Source organism: Rhipicephalus sanguineus, chromosome 6, assembly GCF_013339695.2.
Source record: "Rhipicephalus sanguineus isolate Rsan-2018 chromosome 6, BIME_Rsan_1.4, whole genome shotgun sequence".
Classification (NCBI taxonomy): Eukaryota; Metazoa; Arthropoda; class Arachnida; order Ixodida; family Ixodidae; genus Rhipicephalus; species Rhipicephalus sanguineus.
Window position 1 is genome coordinate 119,138,542 of NC_051181.1, and position 20,972 is coordinate 119,159,513.

General features: G+C 46.5%; 1 protein-coding gene across 1 annotated transcript in view; it reads left to right on the forward strand.

Annotated features, from left to right (window-relative positions):
- LOC119397498 (uncharacterized) overlaps window positions 1-20,067 on the forward strand; it is a 41,098-nt gene extending 21,031 nt beyond the window's left edge. The window contains exons 10-15 of the mRNA XM_049416585.1: window positions 8,072-8,203; window positions 12,728-13,670; window positions 16,062-16,120; window positions 17,070-17,135; window positions 18,486-18,635; window positions 19,266-20,067. Coding sequence (XP_049272542.1) covers window positions 8,072-8,203; window positions 12,728-13,670; window positions 16,062-16,120; window positions 17,070-17,135; window positions 18,486-18,635; window positions 19,266-19,772 — 1,857 coding nt within the window. The 3' untranslated portion in view covers window positions 19,773-20,067. The remainder of the gene's footprint in view (window positions 1-8,071; window positions 8,204-12,727; window positions 13,671-16,061; window positions 16,121-17,069; window positions 17,136-18,485; window positions 18,636-19,265) is intronic.
- Window positions 20,068-20,972: the final 905 nt, after the last annotated feature.

The following is a 20,972-nucleotide window of genomic DNA, read 5'->3' on the forward strand; positions in this document are numbered from 1 at the left end:
CTAAGGAGAAGGGAAATGGGGAAACAATAGCAGAGGCAAAACGAAGGCGTGCGCCGGAAGTTGATCAACGTCTTGATTCTTTACGTGGCAATGGTCTATTAGAGAAACTACGTAATTCTCCTATTAAGGCGGCAATGGGGGCTAGTTAGTAAGACCTGACGTTGTAACGCGCTGCCAGGAATTGACAAAGACCGAGGAAACGAAAGACATTAACCTGTCTGTGTCTTTCGTTTGCTTGGTCTGTGTCAATTCCTGGCAGCGCGTTACAAGAATGTAGTAGTTCTCCAGGGGCCGAATTCACAAAACTTCCCTTTCGTAAGTGAGCTTTCCCATTGGTCAGCCGGCTTCGCTAATGATATGTCCCGCATCGTGATTGGCTGAAACATTCTCTTACGAAAATTTATAGCGTAAGATGTTTTTGTGTAATACGGGTCCTGTTCTTTTGCAAGGTTCCTATTCGCACAAGCCCCTGCATGAGCATAGCAAAATCTAAAGTGTATCGTGTATGTCTTGGCCAAAGTTAATATAGCACACTAATTTATGTGCGCTGTGGTGAGAATAGGTGCCTGTATGCGGTGGTTCAGATGGCGAGAGTGTGGGAGAGGGGGGACGAATAGCGCTGGGCATGGTAGTTAAAGGTTAAAAAAAAGGTTAAAGATACTAAGATACACGAACAATTCTACCCTGACGTGTCACACACGCCACCACTTACATAACAGCGGTTTGTGCATTTGCTAGGCGTTTGCAGTTCGCTGGCCTGCGCCAACAAAATTTGAAGAGTCATTCCACTCTCTGGAGGTGGATGACCAATGAAGCTGTTTAGCATACGACACAGAGACAACACTGAGGGGACACATAATTTCGAACCATAGTCAATCACACATCCTGCAATTGCAGCGCAGAGAAGTAAAGAATGAAAGTTAAAAACTGTCGAAATAACAAAGAAATATCGATAATACGCGTGTACACACGCACGCTTCATGTAACAAAAGAAATAGTAGCACTTATGACAGTCACCACAAATTCGAGTGGAAGAACTGAAATCGTGATCGATGCGTGGATATTTTAACCCCATTTCTTTTACTTCATTAAGCACGCGAAAACCAACATGATAAACATGCAGCCTCCAGTGACTATCGTATCTTCGTCACATTGGCGTGGCCACCATATCGCCGTAACCTAGGATGCCATTACGACTTTACCGTAGCGTGCTCGTAAATTATATCGCCGCCCACGTTTCAAGAATACTTTGCTAAGAACCACGCCCATAGCGTTCCTTTTCCCACGGTTTTTAAATGGGGGAGGGGGGGACAGTTCCCGGTTGCTACATTTATATATGCATCCGTATGCCGTAAAGCCGACCGAAACGGCGGCGGCTCAACCAAAGCGTCCCGAGTTTACAAGGTTTCTCGCCTTCCCAGAGCTTATTGTCCCACTCGCCGCGAACGTTTACTGCGGTCACCGAGCCTCCCGCAACGGTCCTAATCGCGCGAGCTCTCATCGATTCTGGCCGTTGAGATCGCCGCCGATAGCGCCTGATTTCGGGTGCGGCGGGGTAAGCGAGAGGGAAATGAATCGATGACGCCCAGATAAAACGCGTAATGGAATCAGTGTTTTTATACAGTGGTCCCGGACGGGCGACAACAAATGCAAATAGACGAACCCGAGATAGGAAAAGCCCGCGCCGCGTTAGCTGCCGCTGGTGAGGACAATGGTTACTTCTCGGCTTGGGCGTCCTATAATAAGTCTTTTAGGTTTCCCCCGGCTGGGACTCTTCCACGGCAACGGACGAACGGGTGGGCTGTTTTTGTAACCTTGTAGTCTACTTAACGCAAACACCATAGCTGAATACACTCGAGGGAGCCCGGTCGTCCGCATGCAATCTGGCCACCTCTCTTTGTGCAATGTGTTCTCAGTACAAGGTGACCACCGTCTACGACACATTAACGCCCACTGTGCATCCTCGCCCGCCTCGCAAAATAAATGGTGTGCGCCTCTAGTTAAGCAAAAAAAGAGGCGTAGGCGTTTCGCAACGAGCGACCACGGTTTTCAACGCTCTGGTCATCGGGGGCGAGGAGGATGCGACTACCTCACCGGACGAGGCATTACGCGCTTCGAAGTAAGCGTCCGGTCCTAAAAAGTCAATACGCATAGAGTGAAGAGTGTTTAGAGAGGGTCGAACGCAAATCCATTCTGCTCTGTATAATGCGAAGACGATTGGCAACTGGCGCCATTCAAAGCAGCGAAGCGAGGGGCGTTGCGGGAAAGAGGGTGCGCATATTAGTGGGCCAACGTTCAGGAACGCTCATGATGTACGGGTCTCCGGTGTGGAGGGTACAGCAAATGAGGCGAGCGTAATAGGCGAGAGCGGTGTGTGAGTGTGTGTGTCCGGACGAAACAGTGAAGCATGGTCTCACCTTCCACCGTTTCCACAAACAGACAACACTATGTGAAGAGTGGTTTGAAGGCGCCTGACTTTTAATAAGCGATAACAGGTGGGTGAGAGATGGGGCAGCCACGTTTACGCATATATTCTCGCGAGAAATCGTGAGTATAAGCACTGCTTGCGGAGGGTAGGTGTCCAAGATCTCACGGGAGGGTATGGAAGAGGGAGAGTGTGAAGGGGTGCACACCAGGCACGTCCGTTCTGTACTTTCACGCAAAACAAACGCACGCACGCGCGCATGCACACCACGGGACTTACGCATACACATACACGCGAGCCTGAGACACTTAAGAAGCAATGGGACTCAACAAAAAAAATAAAAAATAAAAGAGCGACGGAGCCTAAGACCCCGTCGAGGACAGAAGAATGACGCCGCTCATTGTGGCCGACGGTTCCTGCGCGGAATTTTAAAGAGATCGGGAGGGGCCATGCCGAGGGTGCCACCCGTATATATATAAAAGGGGGACAGGCGGTCGCCAGCAGTGGCGGAACGAAAAAAAGGTTTTAAAATCTTAGCGACACGACGACAAACCACTCGGAGTATAGCGCCACCATCAGGATATACCGTCGGTAACGTCGACCAGCTCGCAGTAAAAAAAAATGAAGGTGAGTGCAGTGCAGTATCAAGTGTCGTACCGGACAGGGCGTGATGCATCGATGCGTCGAAGAACCAGGAAAAGAAAATCGTGACGACGACGTGATCACGGTGTGCGCGTTCCAATTTCCTGCTGTGCGCGGTTAGGCACACGCTTCCGTGGGCGTTGCCTCTCTAATTGAAATGTTACGTCTAACTGGTAACGGTTGTGGTTGTCGGGCTTGCTTTAATAAACTAATCTTCCGCACTGGCCGCCGATGAATGTGACAGTTAATGTGGGTTACGGTGAATTGAAAATGTAAGCTACATCCGTGGATCTCATCATCAGAAGGCATCAGGAGATATAAGAGTGACATTTCGCAGCTTAAAAGTTAAATTAGCTTGGCTTTGGCAATACTAAGCTATTGTTGCTATCGGCTGCTCTTGCGATATAAGAATGCAGCAAATTATAACTTATAGCGCTTTCGCCTGTTTAAACAGGACTATTATAGACTACGTGGGAGGGTACATGAAAAGCGCATACGACGAAGACAAAAGAAACATATACGACAGGACTTGCGCTGAAACGCTGTCGGATGTGTTCCTTTCGTCTTCGTTTTTTGCGATTTTCACGTACCCGCTAAAGATGAACCAATTCGTCCAAATCAATGTATTGGTCAAGTTTATTTACAAGTACCGTTGACTCCAGAGTTTTCTGGTACAAGAATATAAATGGGCGTTACTGTGAATATCAAGGCGGACAGTAGCCTAAAGTATGACATTTGACTTTAGAAACATGTATCGTTTGACAAAGACATTCAGGAATTGGTGCAACACATCATATTAATCAATCAATGAGGCTAGCACTAGGAAGGAAAAATTCAAACTGAATTGTATTATTTTCATTATTTCATTAACTATAACTGACAAACAATGAAGCCAAGGAAAGTACAGGGGATGTTACTTGCAGTAATTGTGATATAAATGTGAAGAAAATACAGTGGACGAAAAGATAACTTGCCGCAGGCAGGGACCAAACCTGCAACCTTCGAATAACGCGTCCGATGCTCTCCCAATTGAGCTATGGCAGAGGTCATCCTAACACCCCCTCAATCGGGTATATCTGAGCACTTAAATCTGAGAGTGCGCATTTAAACCTGGGAACTAACATGTCTGTAAGTTTTCAATAATCTTGCCTTGCAAAGAAAAACGAGCCCGTAAAATTGCCTTCGTTTGTCGTCGTTTCAGTAATTCAAGATGCCTCGGGAATATATATGTGTTTCACAGATAGGTAAAATGACGCAGATTAACTAGAGATACTAGCAGGTAGCTAATAGTGTGTTGTTGAAAGAAAAGGAAGCCTGCGTGAATATCCTAAGAAATGTAAAAATATAGCATCCACGTGTTAATTGTCCACAAGAAATACGCCTAGATACCATTCACGATAAGGGTAACGTCAGGTGACGGGACGCAATCTCGCCTATGCTCTTGTGCGGAAGCTGTTTGTGCAGGAACCTTGACGCATGGAAGTAATGTGGGAATTCGCTGGTTACCTGCAATTCGCAGATGATATTGCCCTGCTCATCAACTTTAGAGATGACTCGGAACAAATAGTTAAGGGCAACGTCTAAGGGCATGTTTAAGTATTATTGCGTAAAAAAACGGTGACGCCAGATACCTTAATCGGCAACGAAACAACCATTTGTGATTCGTAGGAAGCCTCTAGAAGTTGTGCAAAAGCGAACTGTTTCTACAAATATGTCTCAGAGCAATAGTTCATGAAATGCAAACATACAGAAAAAAAAATGGCAGCCCCGATTGTGACAAATACTGCCAATTATATCCGGTAGCTTTCAAAGAAAAGGGCGCAGTCGTTTATTTCTACTGGTACAAACACATCTCGCTAATACTTCAAGGTGGACAGATAATCTTCAAAAAAAAAAAAAAGCTAAGTTCTTCTAGAATAAAAATAGATGCAACAAGAAATAATAGGCGCTACCTTAAGGGACAATAGTTATTGTGGGGTAAATAGAAGAAAAACATAAATGAACATACCCCGACCCGTACCACAAGTATAACGGGTTTACCTTAAGGGACAGTACGGCAGCAGTGTGAATCGATGAGCGAACGGGTGTGGTCAGTTTTCTCGCTGAAATTGAAAGGAAGAAATTAAATGGGACTGGCCTTATAATACGTAAAGTTTATTATTCGTGGAGGCGCCAGAGAATTAGGTAGACCTTTGCAATCATTGCGAAATTTTTATATAACCTGGAATAATCTTCACTTTGCAATAATTTGTAAGGAATCGTAATACATTGATACACTGGTCGATAGTATTTATTGACTTATAGACAGAGATAGATACAACGGGTACGATTATAATAACGGAATCATAATTTTGTCTTGACTACACAAGGTATTACGCACGCACACACCTGTTTATTAATGCCATCGAATGCTGACAACATGCAACTACTCTCTCTCCCCCTCCCCCTCCACAAACTCAAGCACACAAACGGACACATCTGCCTATCTTGTAGAACTCTGCAACATTGAGAGCGTGGTAGAAGTGCAGTTAAATCTAGACAGGCGGGCATTCTACCACGAAAAACAGCACCGCAGACAACAAAACGAAGGTATGGGAAACGCTGTGCCCCATTCTAAAAGTACCCTGCATTCCCAGATCATTAAGAGAAGTTGAACTATGCGGAGAAGTTCAACTCCTCCGGGCACAGAGATTCGGGCACATATCCTGTAATGTACCGAAAGTAACGTAAGCACAACGATTGCAAGTGTTGCAAGTGGTACACTATGCTTATTTTAGGAGCTGTAGTGGTGCCGGGAAAATCAGTTTCAATTAGCGACGTCGCTTAAACATCTACCTCACGAGTGCGTGACTAGCCTGGCGTGTAAACTGTTAAAATGCAGGGCAGCTGGTTACATTGTGCTCGAGTTACGAAAGAGGAAAGAACGCCAGGTTGTGTGAGCCCTTGGATGCTCGCCAAGGTTTGTTGAGCTTACTTAGTAAACATATGTTGGTTAAACTTAGAGTTAGCGGGGGACGCCGAGATAAGACAACGCATAATCATATTCCTTGCGTCTACTGACTGGGTTTGACAAAGCTTTGAAGTGATAAAGATGTAAACAAATTTATTCAGGGATGTGCTGAAAGCTGTAACAGCAAACCTTGAAGTAAACTAAGTTGTATCCCACAGAAACTATGAACATTCAAAATAATTTGTTTCCTTTATAAGTACAGGTACTGAAAGCTGCTTTTCGTGGTAGTTCGCAGCCTAATGTACATTCACGAGAAACAAGCAACGCGGTTTATTGACTGCGTCGTGAAACATGGAAAAAACTGGAGTATATGAATATATAAAAAACGGTGAAAATGTTGATTATCTCGCGTGCTCCACTTCTGCATCTGCAGCGAGTTCTCTTCATCTATTTTAGACATTATCTGAAAGAACAGTCTGCGAAAGTGCACTTAGGTTTGGGAAGTTGAAAATTGAGAAACGTGACGACTATTTGCGATGGATCATGGGCAACATATTTCACATGTGAATCTTGTACTAAGGGCGAAACGAGACTCCATATTAACATTTTATTTCATTCCGACAGGGGACGACGGGGCAATATGGACGTTTAAGTACAATGCTCCTGAGCAACCGCTTGTTTGGGTAGTACGCATAACAACGGCGTCCTCACTATTCAATTCATTCACGTCCCTTGTTTTTAGTCGGCCTAACAAATTAGCTAAAGCTTTGTTCTTTTTATTTCCCCAAAGGGACCGGCTAATTAAACAGAGGTAATTGTTTTTTTCATTTCAGTTTTGCTTAATTTGCTTGAAATCGTTTCAGTGACAATATAGGAAAACGTCCATTTAGGACACATCAGGGCAACTGCCAAATAAGCAAAATGATTTGCTTTTCTTTTTCCAATTACGTTTTTTTCCTGAATACTAAATAGTAATATTCATATTTTAAAACTATAATTCTTTGGAATTTGGGACTCTTTATATATATGCAAAAGTGGCTACAGTCAAGCTGCATACTGTGTAACTAGTATATTTCATGTATTGCACCCTAAAGACATACTCAGCATGTATTTGTTCAGCGCTGCATATTCTGTGTAGCGATAGTCCTATTTGTTTTACTTCTTTTGCTTTTGTGGCTGGTCCTTCCTTCAGACATTTTAATTCTATGTTCTTTCGTTAAAGCGTAAGCCGGTGTCGCACAAAAGCAGCTATAATACAAAAGTGAGATTTTTTTCGTATATTGACGCAACGATTACTACATGCGCAGGAGTCGGATCCCAAGGACACATTTTCTGATTGATGCGTGCTTAACAAATCTGTTGCTCCATGAAAGATCGTGTGGTGTATTGTTCTGTTCTACTAAGAAGGGCAAGGCCAGTCTTAACGTCATCAAATGCTAATCATACGTTAGCTTTTGTGGAATTGCTGTATATGCACGCTCCATTTATTACTTCAGACGGTCGAATATTAGGACTACAAGAAACATAATTTACTTCTTTTTATTTACATCGTATCTTGTATTCCATGTTCCACACAATTAACATTTAGGATGGGAAGTTGTTTATTCTCCTTTTGTCTGACTCAAATTTCATTGTTGTTTATTAATTTTTTTGCTGGAGAGAGCCACTATAGGCAAATGTTTAAAAATGTAGACAGAATGGGTCGCGGCACGTCGTCCAGGAAAACAACATACATACCGGGTGCAAGTCGGCACCACCAGTTTTACAAAAGATTACATTGCTTACATTATGCGCTGGCGGCTATATGCAGTGCTCCAATGACAAGTTGTGGCGTTGCAATGCTTTGGAAGCACTGCCCTAATGTCCTGAAGCACTGGGGTATGCCTCGAGTCCATTAACGTGTTTTGTGTGCCTTCTTTCGTGGTGTCCTTTGTCGCAATCTTGAGTAGTTAACAATCATTTTCAAGAAAACGCGAACTAGCCCCTGAAGATATTCTACTTAACCCTTAAGCATTAGGCTCTGACAGCTGGAAGATATCTTCAGGGGACTGTAATTTGCGCAGGTGCTGCTGCTCTGCCTCTTCCTGTTCCTAAGGGAAGCCAGCTGCGGAGTGATCGAGGCACCCGCCTATGGCACGGCCCTGGTCCCAGAGACTGGAACGTCTTCACAGTACCGCTCTCAAGATGTAAGTCGTTTGTGCAGTGCGCCAAGTCGCTGACGGGAAGGCAAACGGATTCGTGATTCGGGTCTTTACAGCAACGGAATGCATCGTAGCTAACGGTTGTTATGATGTGATGTAACGGTTGTTATGATATGATGTGATAACGGAATTATGATGGGATTCTGTCTGTTGGCATCCCCTTAGAAACTGAGCTGCGACAAGTAACAACCTACCCTTTATTATAATCAGCGGTAATTTTATACATTTCAGCCTATCATTCTTTTTCGGGTCGTTTTTACTTTCTTGATCATAGCTTTCATATCTATAACGTACTGTTAGTTGCGCATGTGAGAACTCCGGCTCTATCTTTCTCTTCCGTACTTTTTTTCCCTCCAACACTTCAAAAGTCTTTCGTTTATTCACACCAATAAGCAGTTAAAGCATCCAACCATTTAAAAGTAATTCTCGGCCAACAAAGATAACAGCGCCATCTTGTGACGCAGAGTATTACTACAGATAAGGCAAAACAAATAATTACTAGAGGCATAAAATAAAAGAATTATTGCATAAACAGCGATAACATAAGTTTTAACACGCACTCGTTTAATAATTTTCTTTTAATGAAGTCACTTACCTAAAACTAACTTGACAGTAAGCGTGTAGTTTAACAAGGCCTGAGCTGTTTCTAGGGTCGCTATTGGTGTCAATGACCTTGGTACAGTATGCGGTATCTTCGCAAGGAAAGGCCAGCAGCACTAAAGAAAAGAGAAGAAACTGAGCCAGGAAAAAGAGACAGGAACAGGGATTTCTCGACAGTGATAGGTGATAGGTTGCCTGTTTTTGATTCACGGTTGTTGCTGCGCATGCTCATCTCGGTTTGTTGTTCGCGTCTTCATCGAAATAAAGTCAGTTGTTAGTCCAGCATCCTACCTGTTCCTGTCTCTTTTTCCTGGCTCAGTTTCTTCTCTTTTCTTTAGTGCTGCTGGCATTTCCTTACGAAGAACTATGTACCAACTTGCCCAACAAGCCACCCTAATGAAGTATGCGGTATGTTACCGCATGTTAACATATTCGGTTACGGTGTTCCGTAATAAGTAAAGCACTCCAATGACAGTCCACCACTGACATGGAGGCAAGTGTTGCACTGAGGCCGACAACCAGTAGAGCTGCGTACGGAGAGAAGCTTACCACCGTGAGCTCCTGTCTAAACACATGAGAACGGAGAAATGATTTTGCTGACACCTGGATTAGCCAAATTGTGCAGTGTAACGAGAAAAGATCTAGTGAATGCTGGAAACAAGAAATAGTATTTTTATTGAGGTCGTCCGCTGTTTAAAATAAATGCGTTCAAGAAACAAATATTACAAAAAAACTAACAAACTCAGCGACCTAGTTTTTAACTTTGCCATATAGTATCAAATTACGATCTTACAAGTTTCTAAAATTTCATCAATTAAAACATCTAAACTGGACAATGTTGGTGTTCTAAATATATCTCTCGAATGAGCCACTAGTTCGTGGGTAGGACATTTATAAAACTGTCGTGTGTGGTGTAACATTTTCACGCCTGCGCTGAAACCGCAGCCCAGTCACAGCGAAAGCTGGAAGAGCGGCGTTTCTAGATCCCGTTGTAAGCTGTCTTGGGGATACTAATACAACTACACTAGCAAGGTACCCACTGCGCCATAAATCACAATTTTTGTGAAGTTGGGAAGCACCTACTAAGCCATTATCCGTCATTCTGCGGAGAAGCGAGGCACCAGCTACATGTCTGTAAGGCATTATGTGCACTTTGTTGACGCGACGACTGATGACGATGAAGAATTATGGCTCAGCCCTTTGTAATGGGTTGGAAGCTTTAAACGACCCACCAGTTATGCAACTTGCATTGGGTGACGCCCGATCGCTATTTCCCTCTCCCGCCACGCTGTATAACATACGTTGACGTGGGAGAGAGGGGGGGGGGGCGAAGAACTTTCTGAGACCCCGAGGAAATGAATCATGTGCTTATGGGCTTCCTTGGCAACCAATACAAGTGCACTTGCGAGGGACCCGCTACGCTATAAACCATTGTAATTTTTGAGAAGTAGGAAAGCAGGCACTATGCCATTTTTCGTCATTCTACGGAGAGCCGTGGTACCTGCTAAACGAATTTAAGGCATTATGTGCACTTTGTTGATGCTGTGCCTGATGACCATGAAGAATTATGGCGGAGCCCTTTGTAATGGGTTGGAAGCATTCAACAACCTACTCGTTGCGCAATTCGCATTGTGTGGCGCCTGGTTACATAATTCGCGTTGTGCGACGCTTGGTGCTTATTTTCCTCTTCTACCACGCTATATTGCATATGTTAATGTGGTTCCTTCCCGACATGCCTGTATAGGGTCTTTTTGCAAAGCAGTTTCAAGCACCGGCATGGCTCAGAGGTTGAATACTGGGCTCCCACACAGAGGGCCCAGGTTCGAACCTCGTTCCGTCATGGAATTTTTTTTTATTTCTTTTTTTTTCTTATTTCGAGCGATAGTGGTTACGGACACCGGCGGCGGCGGCGGCGGCGGCGGCGGCGGCGCACAACTACGGCGCCAAAAACGGCCGCTTAAATGATCTCATAACAGCTTTCGCTGTAAAAAAAACTTACGAGCTAGTGAATCGACATTCACAGATGAATCGGTTTTTAACTTCAACTGTTCATCTTGAAGATCTATTGACGCTTCTTATTGATCGCATCGGCTTCACGCTTTCGCAAAGGGAAACTGAGCGGGCAGCTCGTGCGCCCCGAGCCACACTTTTATATGTTTCTTTTTGGATCATTCGGGCGTACACCAACTAAGCCAGATTTTTAAACTCAAAAGACATATATGAGGCTTTCGCCTAAGAGGGTCTTGACACTCCAAATAACGCTGCGTATTTCTCAGATAAGGAACACTTACGAAACCGCACAAATTTTACAAGGCAGTGTTAAGAAGCCGGCAGTGTGGTAACACAATGACGATAACCCTAAATGTCATAATATAATAATTGTTGAGGTTTAAGTCCGAAAACCACCATATGATAATGAGGGACGCCGTAGCTGAGGGCTCCGGAAATTTTAATCGTCTAGTGCTCTTTAACGTGCACCGACATCTAAGTACACGAGCTTCTAGCATTTCGCCTCCATCGAAATGCGCCCAAAACGTTATGTTTGCGTTCCTCGGTTCATTCGATCCGCTTCGGCTCGCACTGATGCAATAAAAACGAAAGGAAAAGTTCTCACACTATGGGCGTGGAGCTTGCAACGAAACCAAGCGTGCATGCCTCTACATGAAGATCCGGTACAGCACGCGAGGCCGAACAATGAAGCACCTCAAAGTCTAAATTGCTTCCTAACGGTTCACGAGAACAACGGTCCTCATTGTCCGCACTGCATGGAGCATGAATCGTTATGGAAAACATGGTCGCTTGCTCGCAAGTGCCCTTGAATCGAACGAAGCAGCAGTGCAAGAGCTCCTAAATCCGGATGTGAGCTGCGAGTTCCCATGCATGGCTGTATAGCAGTTCGCACTAGAACAATGAGGTGGGCACTTAGCGCCCTGTAATTGCGGCGAGCGCCATTCGCCATATACTGCAGCTCCGAGATGAAGCGGGCCAAGAATAGGAAGACGCAGGTATGCGTACTTTCGGATTCTGGTCATGCCCCTTTATGGCCGGCTTTCGCATTATAAAGTTTATGAGATAACGGTTTTCTCGAAAACAAACGTTCTGAATTCATTTCGTGTAGACTGGTGCGAGTGAGCCGTCACAGATAGAGCTGTTTACGTTCGGTGGCCAAACTGGGGGGAGGAGGGAACGCCGCTTTTATAAGTGGAATGTCTTTTGATGATTGTGAGAAACATTAAGGAGATATGCATTTGTAATGAATGAGCATTTGTAAGGCATAGGGCGTGTCTGATATGCACGTCCTCTCTTTTTAGGAGAGAAGCCCCAAATTACAGTTTACGGTCCGTATTCCTCTGTTTCAGGGCGTTTATTGCAGCTTAATATCAAGTGAGGAACCGCAGTCAAACCTCAATAATAATCCAAACAAACAGTTATATTAAGGTTAACGGTGCGCAGTTAAGTCTTACATGCTCAGTGTTCAAGTGGTAAACTTACGGGGCACCATCCTGTCACTTCCTTAAGAATTCGAAAAGGAGGGCATCGCTATACATTTTAAAAAACATTACAAACGTACTTAGAAGTACATCCTGTCAGCATCCAAGATGCACATTCTCTAACATGAAGTTTCACGTTTCGTTTCTTTGAGAATTATAGAATGCCTGGCAGATCAACATGTTGGGTTACTATAGAGCATTCATAAGTATTGTAATCTACAGTGCAATTTGCTGCTCGTACCGTAGGTACACCCGTAAATCTAATAAGGTTTCACATGACTACTTACTTCGGATGGCTAGTACGTTAATTTTCGTCGATCCTGAACTTTCTGGGATAAACCCCGGTTATATTAAGCACACTTAATTCTCCGCTTGCTTACAGGATTTCATAAACTTCATTGCACTGCTTGTGACGCAGGTTCATGGAAACTACCAATTCGGCTACGAAGAGAAGCACACGTCGGGCGGCTCCTTCCGCCAGGAAACCGGAGATGCGTACGGTAACAAGTACGGCTCGTATGGCCTCACTGACGCCGACGGTCGCGTGCGGATCGTCAAGTACGTGGCAGACGCCAACGGTTTCCGCGTCATAGTCAACACGAACGAACCGGGAACCGCACCCTCGACTCCCGCCGCCGCCTCCATCAACGTCCCGCAGGAGCCCGTCGTCCCCGCGCCCGTCGCTACCGTTGCAGCAGCTCCCGTAGCAACCGTGGTCGCGGCACCGGCTCCAGTTGTCAAGACCATCGTGCCCGCCGCTCCTGTGGTGACTGCTGCGGCAGCACCAGCCGTGGTCGCGGCGCCCCCTCCAGCAGTGATCGCTGCTCCTGGTCCTGCCATTGTCGCACCCCCCGCTCCCGCTGCCGTAGTAACGGCTCCAGCGACCGTAACAACAATCAGGAGGTTTGTGCCGGCTTCGATCTTTACCGGACCCGCAGTCGCTGCCCCGGTGTTGCAAGCCGGCCCCGCTGTGCATCCTGTCCCCGTGTTCGGATACCGCCGTGCCGTATCCACAGCTCCGGTTCTGGCCACTACGGCACCGGGAGTGTCGTACTCGAGCGGATTCGTACCGTCGCTGCCGTACGCCGGCTCTATACCACCACCACCTGTACGGAAAGTGATCGTCCGCAAGGTCGTTCCCGCTGGCTACGGTGCCGGATACGGATTGCTCCGAGGCGCGGCTACGTCGTACGGTGCACCGGCCGTGGTGCCGGCTCCGGCTGTCTTCGGGGCCAAGCTGACAGTAGGTGCGCCTGCGTACACCTACGGCGGACAAGGCGTAGTAACGAACTTCGCGGGCAAGCCTTTGGACTACTACGACCATCTGGCCAACAAGCTCGGGGCGACTTACCTGCGACGACGCCGATGAGCGAGTTCTGTGTCTCCGACTGATGTCTATTTGTTGCCTCATTTGTCGTTGCTACCTCCTGCCCCTACTATGTCCAGTGTTCTTGTCCAACTGCTCATGTGCTGTTCATTCACGTCCCTTTTCACGTTTAGCGGAAAAAGATTGCTGCTGTCTCACGCACTCTAAGTTTCATCCAGGGCGCTTCTGACTGTCATCTTTACCTGTGTGTCCATTTCTTCCTCCACCTTGCAGCAAACTTTAGCGCATATCTGCTCAAGAACACGCACTTCTCTGGCACTTGTCAAGCTTTGTGAGTGTCGATAATAAATGCGCTCTATTTATGACTCTACCTTGTTACTCGTGTTGATTTCTTCTCTAATATTGTCTAATATGCTGATTTAAACATTCTTAATCTTTTTAGGACGGCCTTGGATATATAAACGAAGCTAATGTGTTAACCAACCCCATTTCAACATGACGCTTCGAGCTTGGTATAGACTTCTGACAACAAAAAATGCTTCGCTCAGTACCATGAATCACACGCGATATCGAGGGAGTTTAATCATGCGTCCGCCGAAGAAACACGTATTAATTTCTTTTTCTGTCAATGAATTTATGGCATCCGCACCCAAAAAGCAGTCATGTTGTAGCGGACGCCAGCAGCACTGAGAAAAAAAAAGCGCAGTGCTGAAGTATCAAAAGAACATTAATGCAATTGTCCACAAATTTTTAAGATGTATTTCTCGTAACTAATGCTCCATGCTAGAATTTCTGCAAAAATGTTGATGAAGACGGTATTGATGCAGTAGCAGGTCGGGTGAACTATGCCCGATTAATGTGGTTCGGAAGTTTCTTCGCTTGAGTTGAACTCAAGCTGAATTCAAGTTGAACTCGTAAGTTGAACTCAAGCGGAAGTTGTTCCACTTAGGCTTTCAGGGTGGTTGTTTTGCGAATCGTCCAGCACTCTGAAGAACTAAATCAACAGACGTATAGAGATCCTTTCTTGCTGTTTCGGGCCTTTCCCTTAACAATATGTCTTAAATGCTAGCGTGTGGAAGACCTCCACTTTGTAGTCCACATAGTGAAACTTTTTACTTTGCACTTCAATATTGTTGGCGTGAACAAAGTGCCATGCGTTACCGATGTCTCCACATAAGACCCAAAGCACTGAAACAACCATGCCTGTGTCCAGGAACCATCTAGATACCACTCTAGGGCAATGCAGCATAATGTAGTGTCCTCCCGGCAAGTCATTTGATGATTCGGGATTGATGCCGATTTTTCTTACGCATCAAAAATGATCACCACTGCTAACTCCTGCATGCATATTGTAGGGGAGTTACTATTTATTCCAAACGCTGCGCATGATGTCAGTTCAACGTACAGTAGCACAAATACAGTAGCACAAGTGCAGAATAAAAGAAACATGCCCATAAGCTGAGAGACAAAATGCTTGAAGCAGAGTAAAACTCGAGTAGGCGCTCTGTGCGGCAGCTGTGAATTTCATTGTTAGTTTGCTAGAGGTTGCGTTTTATTTCATGAATACGCAATGTGGCCTCTGCCCCGTTTACCTGTTTAGTGAGCTGGTTGCATTCTTACTGATCGCGAAAGAGGCCGCATTTGAAATGTAGTAACGAACAGCAATACAGTTTTAACATTGGTGATCTAACAGAAAATGCGTTGGGACACGACAACCAGGACTTCGTTACAGCGTTTCACAGAACCAAGGCTTCTATACATTTGTCATTTGCACGCAACGGCATTCCGCAAACCGTTCCACGGCACTCACGATTCAGGCACGACCAGGGGTTTTCGGTCACCATGCAGCACGACCCAGAGATCGCGTCTCGGACTGGGAATGCCCGTTACCGCGGCCACCTTGAAGTGGCGGCTACATACTCTCGCAGCACCCCATGATGAAACGATCGGGACCGCCCGAGGCCGCGTACTGTAGCAGCGGCTCCGCGTAAACCAGACAGCCGAGATGGCTGACATTCATAACCCTCATCTTTCGCTCGAGGCGCGGTCGCGGATCGACCACACCTTTTGTCTTCGTCGGCGGCACGTGCCAAGTCGAACAGGCCGAACTGATTGTTCCGACCGGAAAGACTGGCGAAACAAAGGCCAGCGCTCTGCATTCCACGGGTGGCACGCCGGACTGTCCAGGGGGGAGGGGGTGTGGGGGTCGGTTCGCGCGGATTTCGGAGGAAACAACGACCACCCTCTTCACTCTTTTCGAAGGGCCTTAAGAGTATAGCATGCGAGCGAAAGAAATATGACAAGGCAAAAAAGTACAGGTTATCGGGACTGTTACACAACTCATTAATTTATCATAGAAAGGGGAAGGCCAAGGAAGCCCTAAATTGGTTTCTCTTGCGGCTTTTCTTGTTTCCCTGGTTCCCAGAGCGCCTCGGTATCGAAGTGGAATCTGGCAACCCTTCGGCACCGGGGCTCACCGAAAAGGTTATCGCGGCGGCAGTGGACATGTGTCTGGCGTTTTCTAGTGAGCAAACGCAGTACTTATTGGGGGGTGGAAAAGTCGTACGCTCGTAACAGGAAAGCCTCAATTGCGCAAGGATAGCGGAAGGACGATACGAAAAGGCAAAAGAAAAGCAAAAAGCAAACACTCCGCATTCGATCAACGCCACAAGACACATGCCCAATTAATCCCCCCCGCGCCGGAGGCACTGCAGTCCGCCAGAACTGTAATAAAGGAAACAGGCGCAGTTACGTGGCGGCTTATCGGCGAGTGTCAAAATTACGCACACACACGCGCCGCACACACTGTTATTCGCCGTGACAACACCCCTTCGGCTACGGCTGGTCCGGCGTGACCCTGCATGCTTTTAGCGGGCGTTCTCTTTTTTATTGAAATAACAACGGTTCCGAGAGCCCTGTCGGGCTGTTTGTTTCTGCCATTCCCCCCTCTTTCTGAGCTGCCCATCAAGCTACGGAATCTATAGCTACGCGTAGTTCGGACACATCGGCTGGCCCTGTACGAATCAGCGGACGTTGGTCGCCAGCGGGGCAACTCCCTTCAATTTGGGTCCCCCCTTGCCGTCTCCCTCTCTTCTCTCGTTGTGCCTTTGGCTTGTCATAGTCTCTCTCCTCCTCTCTCACTTTCTCCCAGTCGTCGGTCCTCGTTTTGTTTTTCTTGTCCTCCAAGCGCGCGTCTTGAGGGACCGCTTTGCCAATTTTCGCCGAGCACCAACGACTCATTGAAACGTCCGCGAGAAGGTTGTTGCGATCAGCGAGCGCCGGCGGTAACAATACGTCGTCGTCCCATGAGACGATTATAATGCGCCAGTCACGTGGCCAAGCGCGCGCCCACCGCCACCCCCTGTTCCCTCCCCCTTGGCTGGAGAAAACAATTGGAGCACCAAGCAGGGCGAGGTGTATATAAATGCGCCAGTGGTGCTCTGCTCGAACATCACGGGATCAGCTGCAGACCATTGCGGATACCGGACTCACGATGAAGGTAAGCCGACACCGAGGAGCTCGTGTTCGACAAGATGTAGTACAACGCCGAACAGAGCAAGGAGGGTTACATGACGGTTACAACAAAGGACGGTTACAGTGCAGGGACCAATGGGAATTAACGGCGAATACGCTTCCAAGGTTCACGTGATTCGGTCGATATGTGCACAGTCTGTCTCGCAAGGATTCGTCTCCTTCCGAACAGCGTGCAATCAGGCCTAGAGGAGCAAAATATTCAAGAGGTATCGCTAAGGAAAATAGATAGCGCAGAAACGAACACAGAACAGAGGATAAGAAGACGATGGGACGAGTCTTCTTGTCCTGTGTTTCGTGTTCGTTTCTGCGCTACGAATTTTGCATAGCGATGACCAGCCAACACGCCCAAACCATATCCCTACTGAAGAGGTCTTTCAGAGAGCTGCAAAGTCTGTTTCTGATTTGGCGCCTATGTGCCGCAGAAATGGTAGCGAGGAAGTAACAACCACCTCAGGACCTCTTTAAAAGTTGCATTGAATATCTAGAGGAAACGCTCTCCAAGATTATAGCAGATCAGAAAATTAGTTGAAGGTCCCAACTTATTTTAGTTCGAAAGAAAACTGCGTACACGACCAGCGATACGAGATAGCTCCGCTGTGCTGACTTACCACGGCCACCCTCCATCCGGTGGCTCCGAACGACGCAAATGAAGAATACGGTTGCCTGCTTGACCGTGACAGCGATGCAGCGAGAACAACTGCAGTCATAGCTCGTTGACAATGCCCACAGCGACAATATCGTCATGTCTAAACGTACAGAGGCCACCACAGCTCTGCAATTCTTCATCTGTTGCATATCTTGCATGGGAAAACACGCATCACGAAATGAAACCGTAGGGTCAGAGATGCATATATTGTTTACGAAATGATAGATTCCTCAAAAGTGCAACTGACTATCACTCGGGTCTCACACTAAAAAAGAAGCGTACCTATAGCCATCTTAAGGAAATGGCTAATTCATTTACTCACTGAAAGCACTGTCAGCGACAGCCGTGAATGAAAGGTCCATCAGTATATATAAATGAATGTATTCAAGTACCAGTGGCTTGTATGTTGGATGCTTCAGTTTGAAAATGAGCGGTTAAAGTCACGCAGCGCTAATCTTAACTGGCTGCGACAGACTTGCGCACGGAGGAATCAGTTGCCCAAATGGTTACAAAAGAAATAGCACATCGATCTTTGCACAAGGATTAATAATTGTTGGTGTTAAACCTCGCGATACCACGATATGATTACGAGGAACGCGCACAAAGATTAACAGTCCAAGCTAAGACAACACTTCAATATTTTGCTAACATTAATTTCTCTGCTGACAGACCATCATCCTCCTCGCTGCCCTCGCGGTCGCCAATGCCGGATTTGTTGGCCACGCCGGATACGGCCATGGATACGGCCATGGCTACGGCCACGCTGTCGTCGCCAAGGTTGCCGAGGTCGGTAGCTCTTCTCAGCACAGGTCTCAGGATGTAAGTAAAGTGGTTTTGCTATATTGTACTTCTTGTTCATGTAATAGTGACCGACCTTTCGCTGGTAGTTTTAGGCCATAGAGGACAGTAGGCATCTCGTCATTACAGAACTGGCTAACCTCCCTGTCTTTCCGCTTGTTTCTTCCTTCCTCCTTCCTCGTCATTACAGATGCTCAATCTCCATCGTTTTCTCGAGAAGTTCGCTAAGATGTTGGTAAAAACCAACAAATCAGGGATTAGGGATAGTTGCGAAGTCCAGGCACATCGTAAAATGTCGCTTCTACAAGCCTAGCCAGGAATTAGCATACTGTTTGAACCAACGAAAAAAGAAACAGCGCATCTCCCGTTGAGCATGCAGGCTTACAAGACAAAGGCGTACTTGCAGACATATTATTTCCAAACTACTTAACGAGTTTTACCAGGTCCTGCTGCGGGCACAGCGGAAATGCATAAAGTAGTTTTCCCGTGCAGGTTGTCTCTTAAATGCTCAGCACATTGTCCATGCCTTGCTAGATGTAAAAGCGTGAACGAGCAAAGTGCAATTGAGCGTAATGCCGCGAGTTAGTCCGACCACATCTGTACGTTACTATTGTGATAATTCGGTCCCTGACGATTTCTGTCCCCGTGCAGCTTGCCGGCAACTACAACTTTGGCTACAAGGAGGGCCACACCAGCGGCGGCTCCTTTCGTCAGGAGGCCGGTGACGCCTGGGGCAACAAGGTTGGTTCCTACGGTCTGACCGACGCCGACGGTCGCGTCCGAGTTGTCAAGTACGTCGCCGATGGCCACGGCTTCCGCGCCCACATCTCTACCAACGAGCCCGGAACCGCTGCTTCCCACCCCGCCGCCGCCGCCTACAACGCCCGCCATGCCGTTCATGCAGCCGGCTATGGAGTCGCCGCTCCCGTGGCTAAGGTCGCCGTCGCCGCCGCTGTTCCCGTGGCTGCCTACGCCCACGCTCCCTACGGATACGGAGGCTACGGAGGCCACGGTGGTTACGGAGGCTATGGTGGTTACGGAGGCTACGGTGGCTACGGAGGTTATGGAGGCTACCACGGACATGGAGGCTACGGCTACGGCCACGGTGTCGTCCACGGGGCTCACGGAGGCTATGGTCACTTCGGTTACCACGGTTAAACCCTCGCATCGCCTGTATAGAGTGCTGTAGTTTCCCAAGAACTGTCCTAAACTGAGACCTCGCGCGCCTATGTGCACCTTCTTTCTTTAGTCCTTCGTTTGTTGTGACTCTTCGTGCGTCGTCCAGCCAACTGCTGTGATTGCTTCTTCTGTGTATGTGCTCGCCGCGACGCAGGTGTTTCGTTCTGCTTTTGTCGAAATGAGTGTGATTTTCCGTCCTTCCTACTGTCGCTGCTTTGTTTGCCTGTTGTGGTGCTTTTAATTTATTTCCTCTCTTTGTGTGTTCTCCGCAGCCTTTCGTCCAGGTGTCCCAGTACAAAAGCTGCTCGAGTGTTCCTTGTTCAATAAATGTTGTCTCTTTCGTTGAACGAAAAATCTGCCTTCTTTTCATAAGTCAAAGGCATTACATGCCGCGGTTCAGTTATCAGCGAAAATTATCCACGCAACATCAAACAGCAGTCTAAGTTAAATAAATACCACAAACAGCCATAAAAATTTCTTTACCTGAAATTAAAGTTGCTTAACGGTTAAAAATGGTGCACGTGCAGGTCTTATGAGACATAATATAATGCCGGATAGTTGAGGTGCAAAAGGGCTGGCGTTGACCGGCTGATGTTCTTTAATGTTTGCAAAGACGCCGTGCAGAAACACTTTCGTATTCAGGTCCCATCGCTATGGAAAGGTCTTTATCTGATTGGCAAACTTAAAGCAAGTCAGCTTGTGCAGAATAGTCGATACTATCTGTGTGATTACTTTCGGTAATCACACAGATTACCGAAAGTTCTGTTCTTAAGGAGCAAACTACAATTGCAAAGGATTTGCGGTTTAACTTTTTATGACAAACTTCAGGCGCCACATAATCCTGTCGATCAGATATAACGTTTGAAGTGCATTTCATGCACATCCATAATATAAAAAAGCGCGCCGCTGAAAGAACGACTAATAATTTTCGTAACGTTCGTCGAGTTTTGTCAACTTGGTAGCACATGGACTATATGCTGGAAGTCTACACAGAAACGGCAGTCGTAAGGTTATCTCTGTATATTCTGCTTTAATATGGTAGATACTCTGCATCTACTGTATTAAAGCGAACAAAAAATATATATATCGTGTCATTGAATAATATGTCTGGTGTACAACATGCTGAGAAAAAAAAACCAATCCGCTACACGGCAAGATACTGACACAATCGTATCTGTA